Source organism: Podarcis melisellensis (genome assembly GCF_964234715.1).
Source record: "Podarcis melisellensis genome assembly, chromosome: 9".
Classification (NCBI taxonomy): domain Eukaryota; kingdom Metazoa; phylum Chordata; class Lepidosauria; order Squamata; family Lacertidae; genus Podarcis; species Podarcis melisellensis.
Window position 1 is genome coordinate 25477928 of NC_138541.1, and position 17106 is coordinate 25495033.

Below are 17106 nucleotides of genomic sequence, written 5' to 3' on the forward strand. Positions count from 1 at the left end.
TACCTAGCACAGGCAGAGAGGCGCTTGCTTCTGTTTATCCCACTGGTGCGCCTGCCCTACGAGGGATGAAGCTGCCGAGCAGCAGCACGAGAGCGAAAGCCCTTCCTCTGGCGACCACACCTCCGCTGCACGCTCAGGCCACCGCCTCTGCGTGGGTGTACTCACGACGCCTACAAAGCCGTGACAGGAAAAAAATGAAGTCACCGTGCAGGGCAGAAATCCTGCGAGGTGCTGGGGTGGGGTCCTGAGCCTTTCTTCATGGACTGGACAGCCCTGCATTCCCACTCGCCCGCCTCCAGTCCTCAGCCACACACGACTGCTGGACTCCTGCCATTCACACACCCGGCTGTCTTCCTTTCCGAAATATTAACATGTGGGGAACCGCTCGCCCACCTCGAAACGTGCCTCGCCCCTTCTGCGCCTCCCCACCCGTTTCCCGCTTGTGCCACCTCCGTCCGCCAGCAGCGGCAGCAACGGAGCGAGCCTTCTTCCAAGGAGCTGTCCATGAGCTCATGCAGAGCCGAGCCTTCCTTTCCTCTCACCTCTGGGCGTGTGTGTGAGGGACAGAGAGCTCCTATAATAATCCCCGCGCTGGTGCGCTTCGCTCTCTTCCCTCCTCCGACAGATACGGAGACGCGGGCGCGCGCATACACACACAGAGAGAGAAGAGGCTCAGCCTGGAGGCTGGCGCTGCACTAAGCCGGGCGGCTGCGGCGCGCCTGAAGAAGCGCCCCAGCTCTCCAACCGCCAGGGCGCAGCGAGGGAGCCGAAGCGGCGGCGGCGGCGGCCTCCGACTTTTTCGGGGAAGGTCATTCATTGACCAGTCGCGTGCCCTTCTTCCCGCCCTTCCCCTCCTCTCTGTCTCTCTCTCTCTCTCTTTCTACGCCACCCCCCATTGCAGCGTCCAGCCTATTGCAGGTTCGGAGGCGGGCTGCTGAGGGAATCCGGGCGTGCTGTTTTGGCCGGCGACGAGACCAGCTCTCCTTCTCCCCTCTGGCCGAGGCTGCTGCGAGAAGGGCGGCTGCAGGCGGGACGGAGGAAGGTGAAAGGAAGAGGCGAGAGGGACCTCGGAGCATGAGCAGCCCAGCGCCTGCCTTCCGTTGGCGCTGGCCCGCTTGAGGCCGGCAGCTGGAGGAGTAGCAGCAGCAGGAGGAGGAGGCGGCGGCGGCGGCGGCGGCTGCTGCTGCTACCAGACCCAACACGGCGGGACTGGAAGGAGAGCGGCAGGGGGACAGCGAGGAGGACAGGAAGGAGAAGCCCCCGAGCGGGAAGATGGCTTCCCCCACCTCCCCGGGGGTCCCTGGAGGCGGGACGTCGCCCCAAGCCAGCCAGCCACGCCTTCGGCAGGTGGGTGCGCTCACACGGCCCTGGGGAGGAAGGGCGGGAAACGCCCTCGGAGGGGCGCTTTTACCTCAGGCTGCCGCAGCCGGAGGCGCGAACGGCCTCTCCGCGGACGCGCGCAGTCGTTCACTCACCCGCCCTGCGGCTACGAGCTTAACTTGCACCTGTTTGAAGGAACCATATTGCGAATGGGTGGGATGGGGTGGGGTCTGCTTGGAAGTCAAGGGGTTTGGGATAACAAACTTAGACTGGCATGTGCAACGGGGTGGCGGGGGGAACGGACGCTGTGAGTCACACGCAGGGCTCCAGCTTCCATCCATCACACCGCTCTACCTGTCCTCTGTCTCTTCATGTTGCCACACTGTCTGGCAAAACCACTCAAAACGGCAGTGATCTTTTTAATACGTTGGTCATCAGGACAGACGCTACTTATTTAATATATTTGCACCCCACCTTTCTCCCTTCACTGAACTTAACATGGTCATTTAGGGGCTTTTCAAGTGGGCACCCACCCAGATCAATGGCTCCTTAGCTTCAGCCGGGTGACTGCACCATAAGCCATCAGGCCCCCCCCCCACAGCACACCTTGATATGGACATCTTGCCTATGAAAAACTAAAACACTGTTTAGGCTTGTCAGACAAGTATCTTGACTTAAGTAATGGCACATGGTCAGTGTACACACTGTGTTGTTTGGAAGGGTCATGTCTTAGTGGAAGAACAAGCTTAGTGGAAGAAGAAGTCCTTGACATTTCCAGGTAGGGCTGGGTATGCTCCCCATCTGAAACCCTAGAGGGTGCCTGTCAGTCAATGTTGACAACCCTGAGCTATATGGACCAACAGTCTGACTTTGTATAAGGCACCTTGCTATGACAGGTGTTAGCATAGTAGTTTTCCCTGACTGATAAGAGCCTACAGACCGTAGGTGCATGCAAACACCTACCATGGTGCTACAGCTGCATAATACTACAGGCTGACGTGCAGTGCAGACCATTAGCCAGACACAGCATTTCACAGATTTCTTTGCAGACACATGATACAGATACTACTATATACAAACACATAGCATGGCAGCCCACACGCCAAATACTGCAGCACTCCCTCCCTCTAGAGAACTGTCCTGATCCTACACAAAACAAACACAGTGTTGCATGGCTTACAGACCACACAAAAGATATAGCGAGGCCCATCTGCACATTTATACTGATTGGCACTGTGCCTGGCCCAGCACTCACTTAAGTCCAGCAGTGGGTAGTTCCCACATGAAGGATTCAGCTCAAGTGCTTCATTCTGACATCGTAAACAATTACCCGTTTCCCATCAAACATCCGACCAACTACGTACTGGCAGCACCAACCATTCAAATAAACTAACCATCTCATAGATGAAAAGATCAGATGGAATAAAAAATTCATTGAGGTACAAAACGCATTGCTTGCAGATCACAGGCCAGTCAAAGACAACACAACTGCAGACAGCACAAAAAGAGCTATGCTGTTTGACAGACATAAATAAGCACTACCTGCCTTACACAGACACGCCATAGCCAACATGTTATTGAGGAATGCAGATTGCAGTTTACACTGTGCATGACAATTGCTGCAGTCTTTGCGTGTCTGTGGATGAAAGTGGAAGTGTGTCACAGAATCATGAAAGTATTGCTGATGCATGGGGAGTGCAGAGGTCTGAATTCTATATTTTGCTGCGTATGCTGCCACCATGCATTGTTATACTACGAAGATAGTGAAGTTTGGCTCTGGTATAGGTAACAGAGAAAGATTCTTTCCTTGGTTACCAGCTCACCCTGGATTTTGTCATTGGTAAACAACACAGGAGACGACAGGAAGGGAAATGTCATTTGCAAGAGGTCTGAGCTGCAGTACCAGCAAAGGAGAGATTTCAGTGAGTGTTGAAAGTTTATAAACATGAAGGTTATCTGGTAATAACCTTTATATTAGGCCTTCAAAACAAAAACAAAAACAAAACAACTCTTGAACTTCTAGTGTAACAATTTTACTGATACAGAGCTGGATGTAGGCTTAGTCATGCTTAGAGCACATTCACTGAAATGAAAGGGACTTGGAATACTGTAGGTACACAGTACCTGGACAGCTCATTTGAATTGTACAGAAATTCATAGTGCCCTTGATTTTTTCATTCTGTTTCATAACAGAATCCTTTCCCAACCCCACCTTTCTGTTGCCTTACTTCCTTTCACATTTTCTCCTTTTACTGATATAAACTGACTCATGAGAAAAGGTAATGTCTAGCTATGTGATCTGATTTTTAATGAATGTGGTCTTCAGTGACATCCATTAAATTGTCTAAAATGAATTTGTCTGCTGCAGAGCTCTGCAAAATTCTATTAAGATTCTGACAGTAACCACATGCCTTTGTCAAATGTGTGTGTGTGTGTGTTTGTATAATAAAACACAGATATTAAAAGTGATATCTGTCACCTTTTGCTTTAATTTATTTCTGCCAGAATTCTAGTTTTCATACTGATGCCTTATAGCAAATGATATTTGTTCATATCAAAAACTAATTGATGAACAACTGTTGTATACTTTCAGTTTTTATAGTTGGACTGCAGCTATGCACAGATGCAAGTTGCTAATTAGTAATACAACTTTTCCCATAGTATTTTCTCCCATGCATTATTCTTCTGTATATATCTTATTGAACAAACAAAAAAGTAAAATAAGGCGAGAGAGGTACCTTGCAGGGAACTGATGCATCAGTTTGCATATATATTTAAATGTTTGCTAGAATTGTTTGTCATTCTCCACCTGGCCTGATTTTTATCCAGTGTGATACAACAGAAATGCTGCCAACTTCATACTGCTAAAAAGCATACACATATATGTGTACACGTATTTTGGAAGTGCTTCAGAAGAAGCTGAAAAAGAAAGGGACTGCATTCTTGAAGGATTACAGTTTGATTATAGGTGCCATGTTGGGGTTCCTTCTCTTATATATTAAACTCATTTGTCAAGGAATTATATGGTAACGTAAAAGGGTTTGATGTTTGGATTACCATTAAAAATGCAGATGATTTTTTATAACAAGTAACAATGACTCTGTATTGAAAGATGAGGCTGGAACTTCATACGTAATTTATTTCTGGCTCTGGTCAGAAACACCATTATAACAGACTCTTTTAACACTTCTTCTGGCACTTTGTATTTCACTGCCAGCTGGAAACTGGATGTGGGGGTAGGGAGAGAACTGAACATGTACCAGAGCTTAATTTTAGAAGCAAGAAAAGTAATTGCAAAGTTATTTGGATCAAGTAATCTTATTCTTCCTTAGGAGGGCAGTCCAGGGAAAATAGGAGGCATTAGACCTCCTTCTCTAAAGCTCATTCAGCTCTCACCACAGAGAGGAAGATATGCTAGGAGCATAGGAAGGTCCATTGGTCCAACTAGCTCACTTTTGTCTACACTGGTGGCAGCTGCTGTCCAGGGTTTCAGGTAGGGGTCTCTCCTACCTACCTGGAGATGCCAGAGATTGAATTTGGAACCTTCAGCTTTCAAGGCACATGCTCTACCATTGAGCCATGGCCTTTTCTCATCCCCTTCTTTGAAATGTCCACATCCCTAACTCAATAACAACATTGGTAGAGCAAAAAAATGGGGAGAGGACCAGAAGAAGGGTTGGATCCGAAGAATTCCATGCCTTCTCAGTCTGTCAACCTGTCGCAAAACCAGAGATTTGTTTTTCCATTCATTGTTTCCAATGGAAAGGGAATAGTTCTAGAAGAAAATCATTTAAAAGAAATCTGAGTGCTTCTTTGCCCTCTCTTCTGCTCTGCCAGTGAAAGCCCAGCAACTTGTCGGATGAGGTTTAATAACTGACTTAATTTCCCCAATTCCCTAGCTTCAGGATTGCATCCGAAATGTGCTTTCCAGCCTTCTAAAAGAATAAGACTGAATTTGCAGAAGATGTTTGGTTTGTTATGGGTTGGTGCCTGGAAACTGTGACTTCAGTTGTGGAAGTGCTGTAGAGGGTGTCCTCTGACTGATAAGGTATATGCATTGATACAGATTGTGAATGCTAAGGCTGGAACTGTGAACAGCAAGTAGCAAGTGGATTTAAAAGACTCTGGTGCATAGATTAAAATTACTTCAAATTTTAGGATATTTTCCCCTTCCCAAACTATATTGTTGGTATTAACTAGCTTGTGAAACTTTCCTGTGTTTAATGACATCAACATTAAGGCAATCGTGTTAATTTAATTGGGATTTTTAATATACAGTACTGTGAGATATCTTGGGCAGGATCCAACTAATGAGTCCTGTCAGTGAAAGCCCATGCAATGACTTCTGCTTGCATAAGTAAGCTTTTCCCCATCTACTCATGTGCACCCTTCTCCAAACAGGGTCAGTGTTTGTGTCAGGAGAACCACCAGAACAGTACATGGAAGGGAGGAGAAGGGGGATCATTTCATCTGCAGGGCTGGCTTGTCCATGAGATGGACTGAGATAGATGCCTCAGGTAGCAGAATCGAAGGGGTAGCGCTGCTGCATGCACCCTGCCCACTGCTGCTTCCGGGTTCCAACAAGATCTTGTAAGAGTCCTGCAAAATCTCACAAGATCTCACTGGAAGCTACAGCCACTTCTCCTCGCTTCTCCAATGCCACTCCAGGTACTCTGCCCATCCCCCACCGCAACTGCAGCTTCTGGTGAGATCTTGCATGAGCCCTGTGGAGATCTTGTGGAGCCCTTGCGAGATCTCACTGGAACCCAGAAGTTGCCGCCGTGTGACCCCAGTAAGTGAGGCTTCAGGGAGGCAGTGAGGGGGTATGAAGGACAGCACTTCCCTGTTTCTCCTCAGGCGGCTAAACGGAACAGGCCACCCCACCATTTGGCAAGCTGAAATGCTTGCCGTGATTAAACAATTGATACAGCAACAAGGCTAAATTACTCCCCTTAGCTCAGGATGAGAAAGATTGTTCATAAGATTAAGAACCAGAGGAGCAAAGGGTGCAGGAAATTGTAGAAAATATACTCTTACTGGTTTTCTAGTGATTTCTCAACTCCTTGCTTAGCCTTTTAATTGGCTAGGAGTGGTATACAGACATTATTGGATCTGGCTACCTACTCCTAGACAACCATGGGGCACCTGATGCTAACAAGGCCTTCAGCTTGGGCTTAGTTGGTCAACCTGTGTTTCTCTTTGACACCTGTATTTTTCCTGATTTTCCTTCCTTTGATATGGACAGCTTATGCAGAGATGAAACCTAGACCACAATGACCACAAGAACAACAGTGGTCTCACTCTGTAAAGGGATAAATAGGGCAAGCTAGTTTAACTACTGAAAATAGTTTTGGTAAGCTTGACTCATTGCATTCATTTTTAATATTTGATGCCTTCAACACACCGCAGGTTTAAATAATAGCTTATTGGATCATATGGATGAAATGTTGACTATTTTGTAAATTTTCCAGAAATGAACAAAGTGAACTACATTTTGAAAAAATCTGCCTTCTGAATAGCCTTGGATGGATTTGAAAGTTGATTAGATAGATTTGTGGAGGGTAAGGCTGTTGATGGCTATTAGTCATGGTGGCTATGTTCTACCACCACAGTTATAAGCAGTGTGCCTCTGAATATTAGTTTCTAAGAATCACAGGTGGGGAGAGTGCTGTTGCTGTCAAGCTCGGATTGTTGGTTTCCCATAGGCATCTGGTTGGCCACTGAGAACAGGCTGCTGGACTTGATATAGACCTTTGGTCTGGTTCAGCTGGTCTCTTCTTATGTACCTTGGCTTGGTCTTAAGGAATGGGAGGAGGTTATGTGATTCTTCAAGAGATGGTTCCTGAAGCTACACAAAAGGTAAAAGCAGCAGTGTTTGCTCATAAGAAGAATGAACCCAAAATCTGTATCAGGGCAATAACTTTATTAGGCCAACAGAAGTTTTTGCAAGCTTTTGAACTCTCCACAGCTGATCATCAGGCTAGATCAGGGTTTCCCAAACTTGGGTCCCCAGCTAGTTTTGTACTATATTTCCTAGCATCCCAGCTACTGGTCTTGCTAGCTAGGGGTGATGGGAGTTGTAATCCAAAAACAGCTGGAGACCCAAGTTTGGGAAACCTTGGGCTAGATGGTAAATAAAGCAAAGTGGTGGGGAATTAGCTGCAGTTACTGCTTTTCCCTGAAGTGTTTGATGAGGAAGAAGGTGATCTCCTACTTTCCTGCTCCTCATCACCTACCTGGATTGTTTCATTCTGTGGGTATGAATGCCACAAAAATACGTAAGGTAGAGCTGGTTGCTGATTGGGGCCTTTAAATGTCAGAAATTGTAAGACCTCTGAAATGAAATAGTACTTAGGGGTTATCATTTTTCTAGTTTATTTTAAAGCACCCAGGTCAGGTGCATGAAATTATTTCTTATTAGGCATTCTCTAAATGTTCCTGTAGGCTGCCTAATTCACTAGCAGTACAACAGCTGTCACTCAACAGCGCAACTGAAAGTAAAGGAAGATCAAGGGTGATGCTGAGATTTGAGCTGACTGCACAATTTAAAAGAGACGCTAACTAGCAAATGCATGGAGATAAAAATAGTAACTCAACCTGTTAAGTAGTGCTGCCACCGCCTCTGGATTAGGTGGATGACTTGGGATAAACTAGATGTGACACAAGAGTTCTATTTCATAGGAACGTAGGATGCTCAATAATGTCTACATGGTTTTCTCTCAGTCCTATGTGAAGATGCCAGAGATTGGACCTGGGACCTTCTGTATGCAAAGCAGATGCTCTACCAGGGAGCCATAGCCCTTCCCAAATATTGTCTAATCTGATCTGACTTGCGTCTGCTCTCCAAGGTCTTTTCCACCACGTTACCGTTGTTGGCATGCAACCAAGGAAATGGGGGTAATTGGCAGGTCCCCAGCTGGTTCCAGCCCACTGGCCGGTGTGCCAAGCAAACTCCAGTTCTTGGTGCAGCATGAATCTGCGAACCAAGCTTCAGAAGCTAGGGCACGCTACTCGGCAGAGTAAATGCTATGCAACAGAAGTGGCAGGAGAGGCTGTGTGAGCATATTTACAAGCAGTTTATTCTGCATAAATCAGGACAAAAGGAAACATGTCTGATCTCCTTCGTATCCAAAGCAAGACAGCTAAAGCAAAAGCTACACACAAGCGGAAGTTCCCAGCAAGCTGTGCTGGAGTGTAAACAGGCATGTGACATGCGACAATCCACACGTCTGTTCTTAAGGTGAAACGGAATATCCCAACAACCTGAGCCCTTTCACAGGAGGTGTCTGGATGAAGGACTGTTCTAACTCCCTGCTCTATACTGTCCACTAAAAAATGCCTCCTGCTGATTTCCCACCCACAGAAGGGAAACATCCCTTCCAATACCTGTACCTTAAGCGGCCATTCCCCACCTGCCCATCCTCTGTTCACACAGGCAGCCTGCCATGGCTGCTTTTGGATGAAGACATCATGGAGGAAAGTAATGTGTAACTCCATATCATGTCTAATTTGGCTGTGAGCAGTCTCTGATGCAATTGGTTGAGCATCTTGTTACCAAATTGAAGAGTCCCCGGAGTGCTGAATTTAGCTGGTGACATTCTTCTTTTTTTCCGGAGGTGGAGGTGAAAATGAAACTGTGAAGAATGAAGCAAAGGGTGTCAGGATGTATTATCTAGTGCCAGCAACTCAGCATTGTGAGTGAGACAGAAATAACAGCATGAGCAGCAATACTTGTACAGGCAGTACCTGTCCAATAATAAATATATTATCCACACTTGCAGCCAGAAAAATAGTTTCATGCACTGTCAAATGTTTCACATATATACACACACATATATTTCCAGGGAAAGCCAACATGGTGCCCTCAATATGTTTTGGATTATAACTTAGGGTTGCCATATTTCAAAAAGTAAAAACCAGGAAACCACCAAAATTGTTGAGGGTCTGGAGGGCACCACATTGGCTACTCCTGTTCTATTTTAGTATCAGGTCAAGTCTCTGAGTATCTTGTTTTTTTGTAGCCAAAAGAACTGCACCCATATACAAGGGCATAGTCATAGCTAGGGATTGGCGAAACCAGCCCCCCACTGGGGGTGCAGGCCTTGGTGTGTGTGCAAAAATCACTTACCAGGCATTGGAGTCCTCTTGTGACACACACACACACACACACACACACACACCAGCTCAGAACTCCAGCACATGCTTTGTCTGCAGAAGGAACCTGCCGGGATCTTCAGTAGGAAAAGCTGCTGTTGCAGCAGATGCAGGAGGGGATGAAAAGTGGTCCTCAAGTGGATTCCAGGCAGACAGCAGTGTGGACACCCTATCCAGCCTGAAGGAGACACCTTTCTCCTGTCTAGGCACCCTCGCCTGCTTCTCATATTTTTTTTTCTGACAGAGGGACGCCAATACAGCTCCTTGCCAAGGGACACCTTGGTATGCTTCTGTACAAGAGAAAGGCATTGGCAGACTTCAGGGGAGGGGGGAATGCCTGAGATCTTCAGAAACAATTGCTTTGCTTTGCTTTGTTTTTAAGGTGAAATTCCTAAGGGGAGAACCCCCCAAAAAATCAAATGAGGACTCAGTGCGGATGGGATCCTAACTGATTATTGGGGGAGGGGGTGAGAAAAATGGGTGAGAAGGGGATAGAGGAACTGCAAAAGGAGGTGGTAGGAAAAGACACATATAATCTCATTGTCTGAATAGGTAATTTACTGATTCATTTTGAGAAGCTACAGCAGATGGCATGGTGCTGGTGGCAGCTCCACTCAACTAACCTCCCAACAGCTGAGTCACTGCTGCTTACTAGGAAGGAGAGTGAAGGGCAAGGCAGCAGGGTACTCTCTCTCATGCATAGGAGGTCCCAAATGCCCACTAATTTCCATGCTTCCCATGTCCCACACTGTTCCTCAAAGTCTGCTTTTTAGGGGGTATCTTGGGGTGTGGGTGGGCTGCAGCAGAAAAACGAATTGGGGAGCCTCATTCTGCAAACCCAAGTCTATTCATGGTTCTTAGGATGCAATAGCAAGTTTATTATGAACATATGAACTTTCCTCATACAGAGTGGGCTGCCATAAATGGTTGATGGGCTGCAATTAATCTGGTTATCTGTACAGCAGGTGGGCAGATTTCTGTCTTGTGGGATCTCCTTTTTAAAAAACTAGTACCCTGAAATCCACTAAGTGGAGCCAGGTGCAAAACATTGGATCAGGTGAACAGACATATCCTAAGAACTAAGGAGCAGGGAGTTGCTGAACAACTGTTCAGCCCAGGAATTTGTCATCAGTACCAGAACCAATCTCACTAGCGCTTTAACACACAAATTCACTCTTTTTTCAGCAAACTATCAGTAGTGAGGTGGAGAAAGCTTCTTTGCTGCTGCTATTGTTACATAATTAGGTGTCAGAAATCCTTGCTGATCTACTGCAAATGACCTGGAGATCTCCCATTACATTCCAAGCTGCCTTCTTCTCACCTCTCCCTTTATAGTATATCCCCCAGTAAACCACTCTCTTTCAAAACAGGAATCTTTTGACTTTTCTGGCACTGCTGTGATGCAGGAGAAAGATGTTCATTAGCTTTGATTTAATGGAGAGAAGCAGATAGCCAGTCGGGAGAAAAGCTTTGGTTGCCAGACATAGCTGTCTAGAATGTGCGTGGCCCACATAGAGGGCATGGGAATAGGCCAGTCTCCATGAGGCAAAAGCCTCAGATCAATTTGCTCTGAGTCCAGGGAAGAACCTTGAGGGAGGCACCAAGGAAAGAATGGAAACAAGCTATATTAAATGTGCAGGTGCACAACTTGCGGTTTGATTCCAGTGTGGCTCTTGACAGGTTAAGCAATTAATCCATCCCTAGTTAAAAAGAATTAAATGGGTTGTTTTGGAACGTCATATGTTTACAGTGGTACCTCGGGTTAAGTACTTAATTTGTTCCGGAGGTCCGTTCTTAACCTGAAAATGTTCTTAACCTGAAACACCACTTTAGCTAATGGGGCCTCCTGCTGCTGCCGTGCCGCCGGAGCATGCTTTCTGTTCTCATCCTGAAGCAAAGTTCTTAACCAGAGGTACTATTTCTGGGTTAGCGGAGTCTGTAACCTGAAGCGTATGTAACCCGAGGTACCAGTGGTATAGGAAACAGCATCAGCTTAAGAAACTTTCTCTGAGGAAGAATTCTGGATAGCTTGAAAACCTACACACTATTTTGTGATGTTGCGGTTGGCCTCATAAAGGCATTGCCCTGATATGGATTTTGGCATGTAAAGTTTCTCTTCTCAGTAAGCTTAAGCTCTTATTCCTCCCCCACCCCATTTTTTTCCTTTCCTCTTTACAGCCCAAATCTAAGCATCTTTAATCAGACATAAATCCCACCGAGTTCCATGCAACTCACTCCCAAGTAAGATTTCAGAAGATTGCTGCCTTAGCCTTTCAATTTAATTAAATGGGGTTTTCCCTCCTGTATTCGTCTTCTAGCACGCTCCTGGTAAAACAAAATACAAAGTTGTGGACCAATTACCATGCCTCGTGAACTTCATGTGTAATCCATGACTACCAGATCCCTGGTGGGTGATCAGTGTCTCATTCAGTGATGGATTATAGGCAACAGTCTTGGGCCTGTGTGCTTTGTGAAGTATGAACTATCATGTAAGATCCAGTCTTGGGATTAATGTTTGAAGTTGGATTTTCAGTAAATGGTCTGATAACACTGTGAAATAATAGTTATGTGTGTTTTTCCTTACGACTGCTGGGACCAATTATGCGTGACTGTTCCACATTTTTTTGTTGGTAATCAAATCAAAGCTGCGGTTGAGTCATACATCACAGCTGAGATTCCCACTATGGAAAAAAAAATCTGACCACAGTGACATTGTGCAGTCTGAGAACTTTGTATCTTTCATTGCATCCACTTGCACAGCTCTTTAAAAAAAATGAAAAAAAGAATGCCTGCGTGGTTGTAAAATATTCTGGTTTATCTGCGTGCCTTAATTGCTCCCATTGAATATGAGGAGCACAATGGGGCAACTACTTGAGACTTCCCTATGTTAAAAGAATCTTTGTTTAGGCAACAAAAGATTCATTCATCAAAAAAGCCTGCAAAACATTTGAGTGTTTGCTGTGTTAACCCTTTTAAATTCAGTTGTGCTGCTGCATTCTAGACTAATCTGTTGTCCTTTCTAGTACCTGAGCTTACTGTTCCTCAGCAACTGCATTTACTGGTGACCTATGGAAGCCTCATAGTTCTTATTTCTGCCTATTAAGCTTTTTTAGTACCAGCAAAAACTGCTTGAGTGCTTTGCAGATTGCTCTTCCTCATTTTTCGAGAGTATCTGGCTTGACTCACTTGTGCAATCCACCTCAGTCTTTTTACCAATTTTTAACTTTTTTGCCAGCAGTTTTGCCATGAAATACACTGTTAGCATCTGTCCCTGTCTTTTGCACGCATTCTGGGGACAAGAACTAAGTTAATTCATAGGAGGATTGTTGTGACTGTTAAGGTGAGGAGGGGGCTAGACTAGATGACCCCAGAACCTTTTTCAGCCCTTGCTTGTGTTCAGATTAGTTCACAGACAGTACCCCATTGTTTGTTATTTGATCATATGACTACAGTCTTCCTAGGTCAGCCTTCCCTATGGGTTCTATTTATAGCCCTGTAGCCACAACAAATCCTCTGAAATGTTGAGGAGGATGAGAAATGAATTATTTTTGTTTGCCACCTCCTTAACATTTAACATGCGGGTTTTCTCTTCTGCTATGTATCGGAAAACCTTGGTGGAATCAGACTGACTCCTGCTGCTTTGGTCAGAAATTCCTGCTTAGTTCCACTATTAGGCTTCAAGTGAGATGCTTTTATTTTTGTTTCTCCTAGAAGAGTACACAAGGGCGGGTGAGGGGTGAGAGAGGAAATACTGTCATTACTGGAAAGCCACTCTTTTTCCTTGCAAACAGCTGGTGCCTGTGTTAATAAACTCAAGGGCAACTGCTTGCACATACAAAATCAAAAAGAAATGCTCTGTAGCTCTGTGAAAAATTTTCTGTGAAGCTTCTCTGTGTGTTTTGGGACTGCTGCTTCTTCTGTTGCTGCTGACTGATGAATACAGTGGGAATGTGTCCTTGTTGATCCTTGTGGGCCTCTCAGCAGCTTTTTGTACTTAATCAGCTCTGCAGGGATGGCCCTTCCATTAGTAGGATGAGGCAAGTCACATCAGGTGGGGAATCTTTGGCCCACCAGATGTTACTAAACTACAGCTCCCATCATCCTTGATTATTGGCCATGATTTCTGGGGCTGCTGGGAGTTCTCGTTAAGTAAATATTTGGTGGAACAAAAAACCATCACTGTTCTAAGTAGTCTGGAACAGGGTTATGGCATTTGAATCTGCTCAGTCCCTTATTTCTTCCTTAGAGGCCTTCCTTAGAGGCCTACTTTTTGGGTTGCTCTTTCAGCTAACTAAGGTGGAATCTACACACATATAAAAACCATTATGAAAATGATTTTTTAAAAAGCGTTTTAAAAAATACACCCAATTTTCCATAAGGCTCATCATTGCCATCTAGTGTCACATTGTATATTGTACTTAAAACACACTTGAAACATTTTATGTGCAGCTGTATAGCTGAGTCCTAGGTCTAAGATGACTGTGCCTGATAATCTTATCTCTTGGTTATTCACTTTTTTTTTTAAAAAAAGAATTACTCTTGTCACCTTTAACATTGTTTCAGTTTACCTATCTTTGAACTGGGACTATGCTGAGTTTTGAAATTGGATTTCAAATATTATAAGCCAGATAAAATGGTAATAAATGATTAAGACACTTTACATATAGATGTACTTCCCAAAAGAGATGCATATGTTATCCTCCCATGATTAAATTATTGTTTAATTAATCATTGCTGGATGACTTACCGGTGAATACATGAACCAATGATGTGCAGCTGTAGATGGTATAAGCTCATGGGAAGGGTTCTGTCTGCAATGCTTGATCTGTGATGGCTCATACACAGATGATGATCACCCCAGGATGTTACAGTTGTCAAGTGTTGACTATGCATGTGTGAATGAGCTCATATTCTTTGATGAGAAGGGGAAATTTTATGACTGAATGAAGATCGAGAGAAAAGTAATACGCCACCTTAGCACAATGTTTGCCTCTAAAATGCAACTTCAGAGTTAGCATGCAGAATTTCACACTTTTCTATACGGGAGCCCATTTCGAAAAGATGCAGAAGAGGGGAAAACAAAACTTTTGGATAAGGTTATTATGCTCAAAGTGGCAGCATACATGGTTCTCCCCGTCCTCATTTCATTGTCATCAGGTAGGTTAGGCAGCAAGTCGCCCTGAAGGACTCCCAGGAACATCTGGTCCAACCCCCTGCAATTCAGGAATATGCAGCTGTCCCATATGGGGATCGAACCTGCAACCTGGGCCTTATCAGCACCATGCTCTAACCAGCTGAGCTATCCAGATATATATATATATATATATATATATATATATATATATATTCTCCTAATGGAAGTAATAGATAGATCTACAGCCTGATTAATGAATTCCCAGTTATTAGTCAATTAAAAAATGTTTCTCAATTTGAATTCACACTTTTTAGTCAATTAAAAAATGTTTCTCAATTAAGTAATTTAACCAATTAACCAATTCAATGTGTGGTCCTAGGGTTGTATCATTCCATTAGTGGAAGGACTTTATGGGGAAGGGATATAGCTCAGTGGTGGAACATCTGCCTTGCATTCAGAAGATCCCAGCTTCAGTCCCCGGCATCTCCATGTGTGGTCAGGAGAGTTCCTTACTTGAAACCCCGGGAAGCCACTGCCAGTCAGTGCAGACAGTACTGAGCTGGATAGACCAGTGGTCTGGGTCAGTTTAAGGCAGCTTCCCATGTTTCTATGACTTCTGTTTATTCAGAAGTCTTCTTACCCTGCATGCCCCCTGAACTTCTCCACTGCCCAATCTGCTCTGGACTTCATTGGATACAACCCCTAATCTTCACCCTTAAAGCCTTTTATTTATTTATTAGCTTCTTAAAATATTTGCATTGTATATGTGTTGTGATTTAGCCAAGATGTCACATTCACTTGAAGCACTATATCGCATGATGTGTCAGTGCATCAGTGAGGAAATATTTTATATATTTTTTAAAAATACAGTGTTAGCAAATGAGGACAATCTGAATCATTCTCCATGGACCACTTTTAACCCTTCTGTTCCCCCATTCACTTCTCATGAAGCCACCAGCAATTCAGAAGAAGCATGATGGACAGGCCTACCAATCCAAGCACTCCCTCTTCTTGATTGGTAGCCTTGCATATTTTGAAAAAGTATTTCCGCATATGTGCAGCATTTAGTGCTTCCCCCCCAGCCTTTCGAATCAAGTCACATAGGTATTTCAGGTCCTTCTCAAGGTACCCTTTGGATATGTTTAATATTTTGTGTGTTCATCCATGCAGGTTGTCCGAAAAGATGACTCAGATGGAGGGAGATGCACTCAACTACCAGTCTCTGGAACCACTGCATCTCCTCCTAAGTGCTTTTTAATCTCATTTACATGACATTTGCTATAGTGCATGCTCTGTAAGAAAGCAAATGGTGTGTGTGATTCAAGCTTCCCAAATTCTACCTATTTGGCTTTGCTAAGAGATATCATGTTACTAATTACCAAATGTTTTGCTAAGTCAGCTGTCCAAACAATTTTTCATTTGATCATAATCCTGCGTTGTTCCTCCTTCTCTGGAAAGTCAGTCCTCACACTCCAGACTCTTAGGAAGTACCGTAGTTGTCTTTTCCAGACTTCCAACATCTAAGCTCCCTTCCCTTCCTTCTGTGCTTCCACTTCAGCTGGATATGCGGTGCTCAGCCAATGACCCTGTTTGGTTTTCTCCATCCTTTTTGGATGAGTAAGGTCCAGTTGTAAAATCTGCTTGATTTACAGTTCATCCCCCCCCATCCTAAGCATTTTCTCTCTCTAGAAATAAGCCTCACTAAGCTCAGTAGGGTTTGCTCCCTCATAAACCTTGCAGCGCCTAGTTTCACTTGTGAATATGAAAAATCAACCCTGATTATGGTTCTGAGTTGAACAAGGATGGCTTACCCAGGGCACACTTTGGACAGGGGACTGCTTTCTTCATGTAAGGCTGGAAATTGGCTGCTGAAGGTGGACTCTGGAGGCAGGGAACTATCAGCGTTTGTATTTTTTTTTTGGCTACATACACATCCCACTTTGAATTGCTCAGAGCAGCTTACATTTGTACCCAGACTCTCATGCAACCTATTTAGCTTCAGGAACAGAGTCCAAACCACTGCATTGGTCAATTTTTGCACTGGGCAGCTTTGGCCATCTTCATGTAATACAGTAATGTTGCCTAATTTTAACTCAACTTCAATTTTAACTCTTCAATGAAAGGTCTACAGGGCAGGTGGAGGGAGGTGGGATGAAACATCTAGATCTACTGATACAGCTTGGGGTGATTTGAGGTTTAATTCCCCCCCCCAATGCATTTACAAGCCACAGTCAGCATTACATTCAAACCACAAGATAATTTGAATTATAGGAAGTTGTAGCTCTCTGATTCTGTTTTACTGCAGGCTCTCTACCAGGATTTAATCAGAAAGAAGTAGCAGCTTCAGTTTCAACTTCCACTTCCCATAAGAGCCAGCAGAGGGTGCCTGGTTCTCTGTATATGTGTGAGAACATCATTCAAGTTCATTAGCAGGGCAGAAGAGAAATTCTGCTTCACATTTAATTCCATGAAGGCAGAATCATAGAGTTGGAGGTGAC

General features: G+C 44.6%; 1 protein-coding gene across 2 annotated transcripts in view; it reads left to right on the forward strand.

Moving 5' to 3' along the window:
- The first annotated feature begins 519 nt into the window (after positions 1-519).
- ANK2 (ankyrin 2) overlaps positions 520-17106 on the forward strand; it is a 333722-nt gene continuing 317135 nt past the window's right edge. The window contains exon 1 of one of the 2 annotated variants that reach the window (XM_081924696.1): positions 520-1347. In XM_081924696.1, the coding sequence (XP_081780822.1) occupies positions 1273-1347 (75 nt within the window). In that variant the 5' untranslated portion in view covers positions 520-1272. The remainder of the gene's footprint in view (positions 1348-17106) is intronic. The other variant, XM_081924705.1, reaches the window with a different exon arrangement.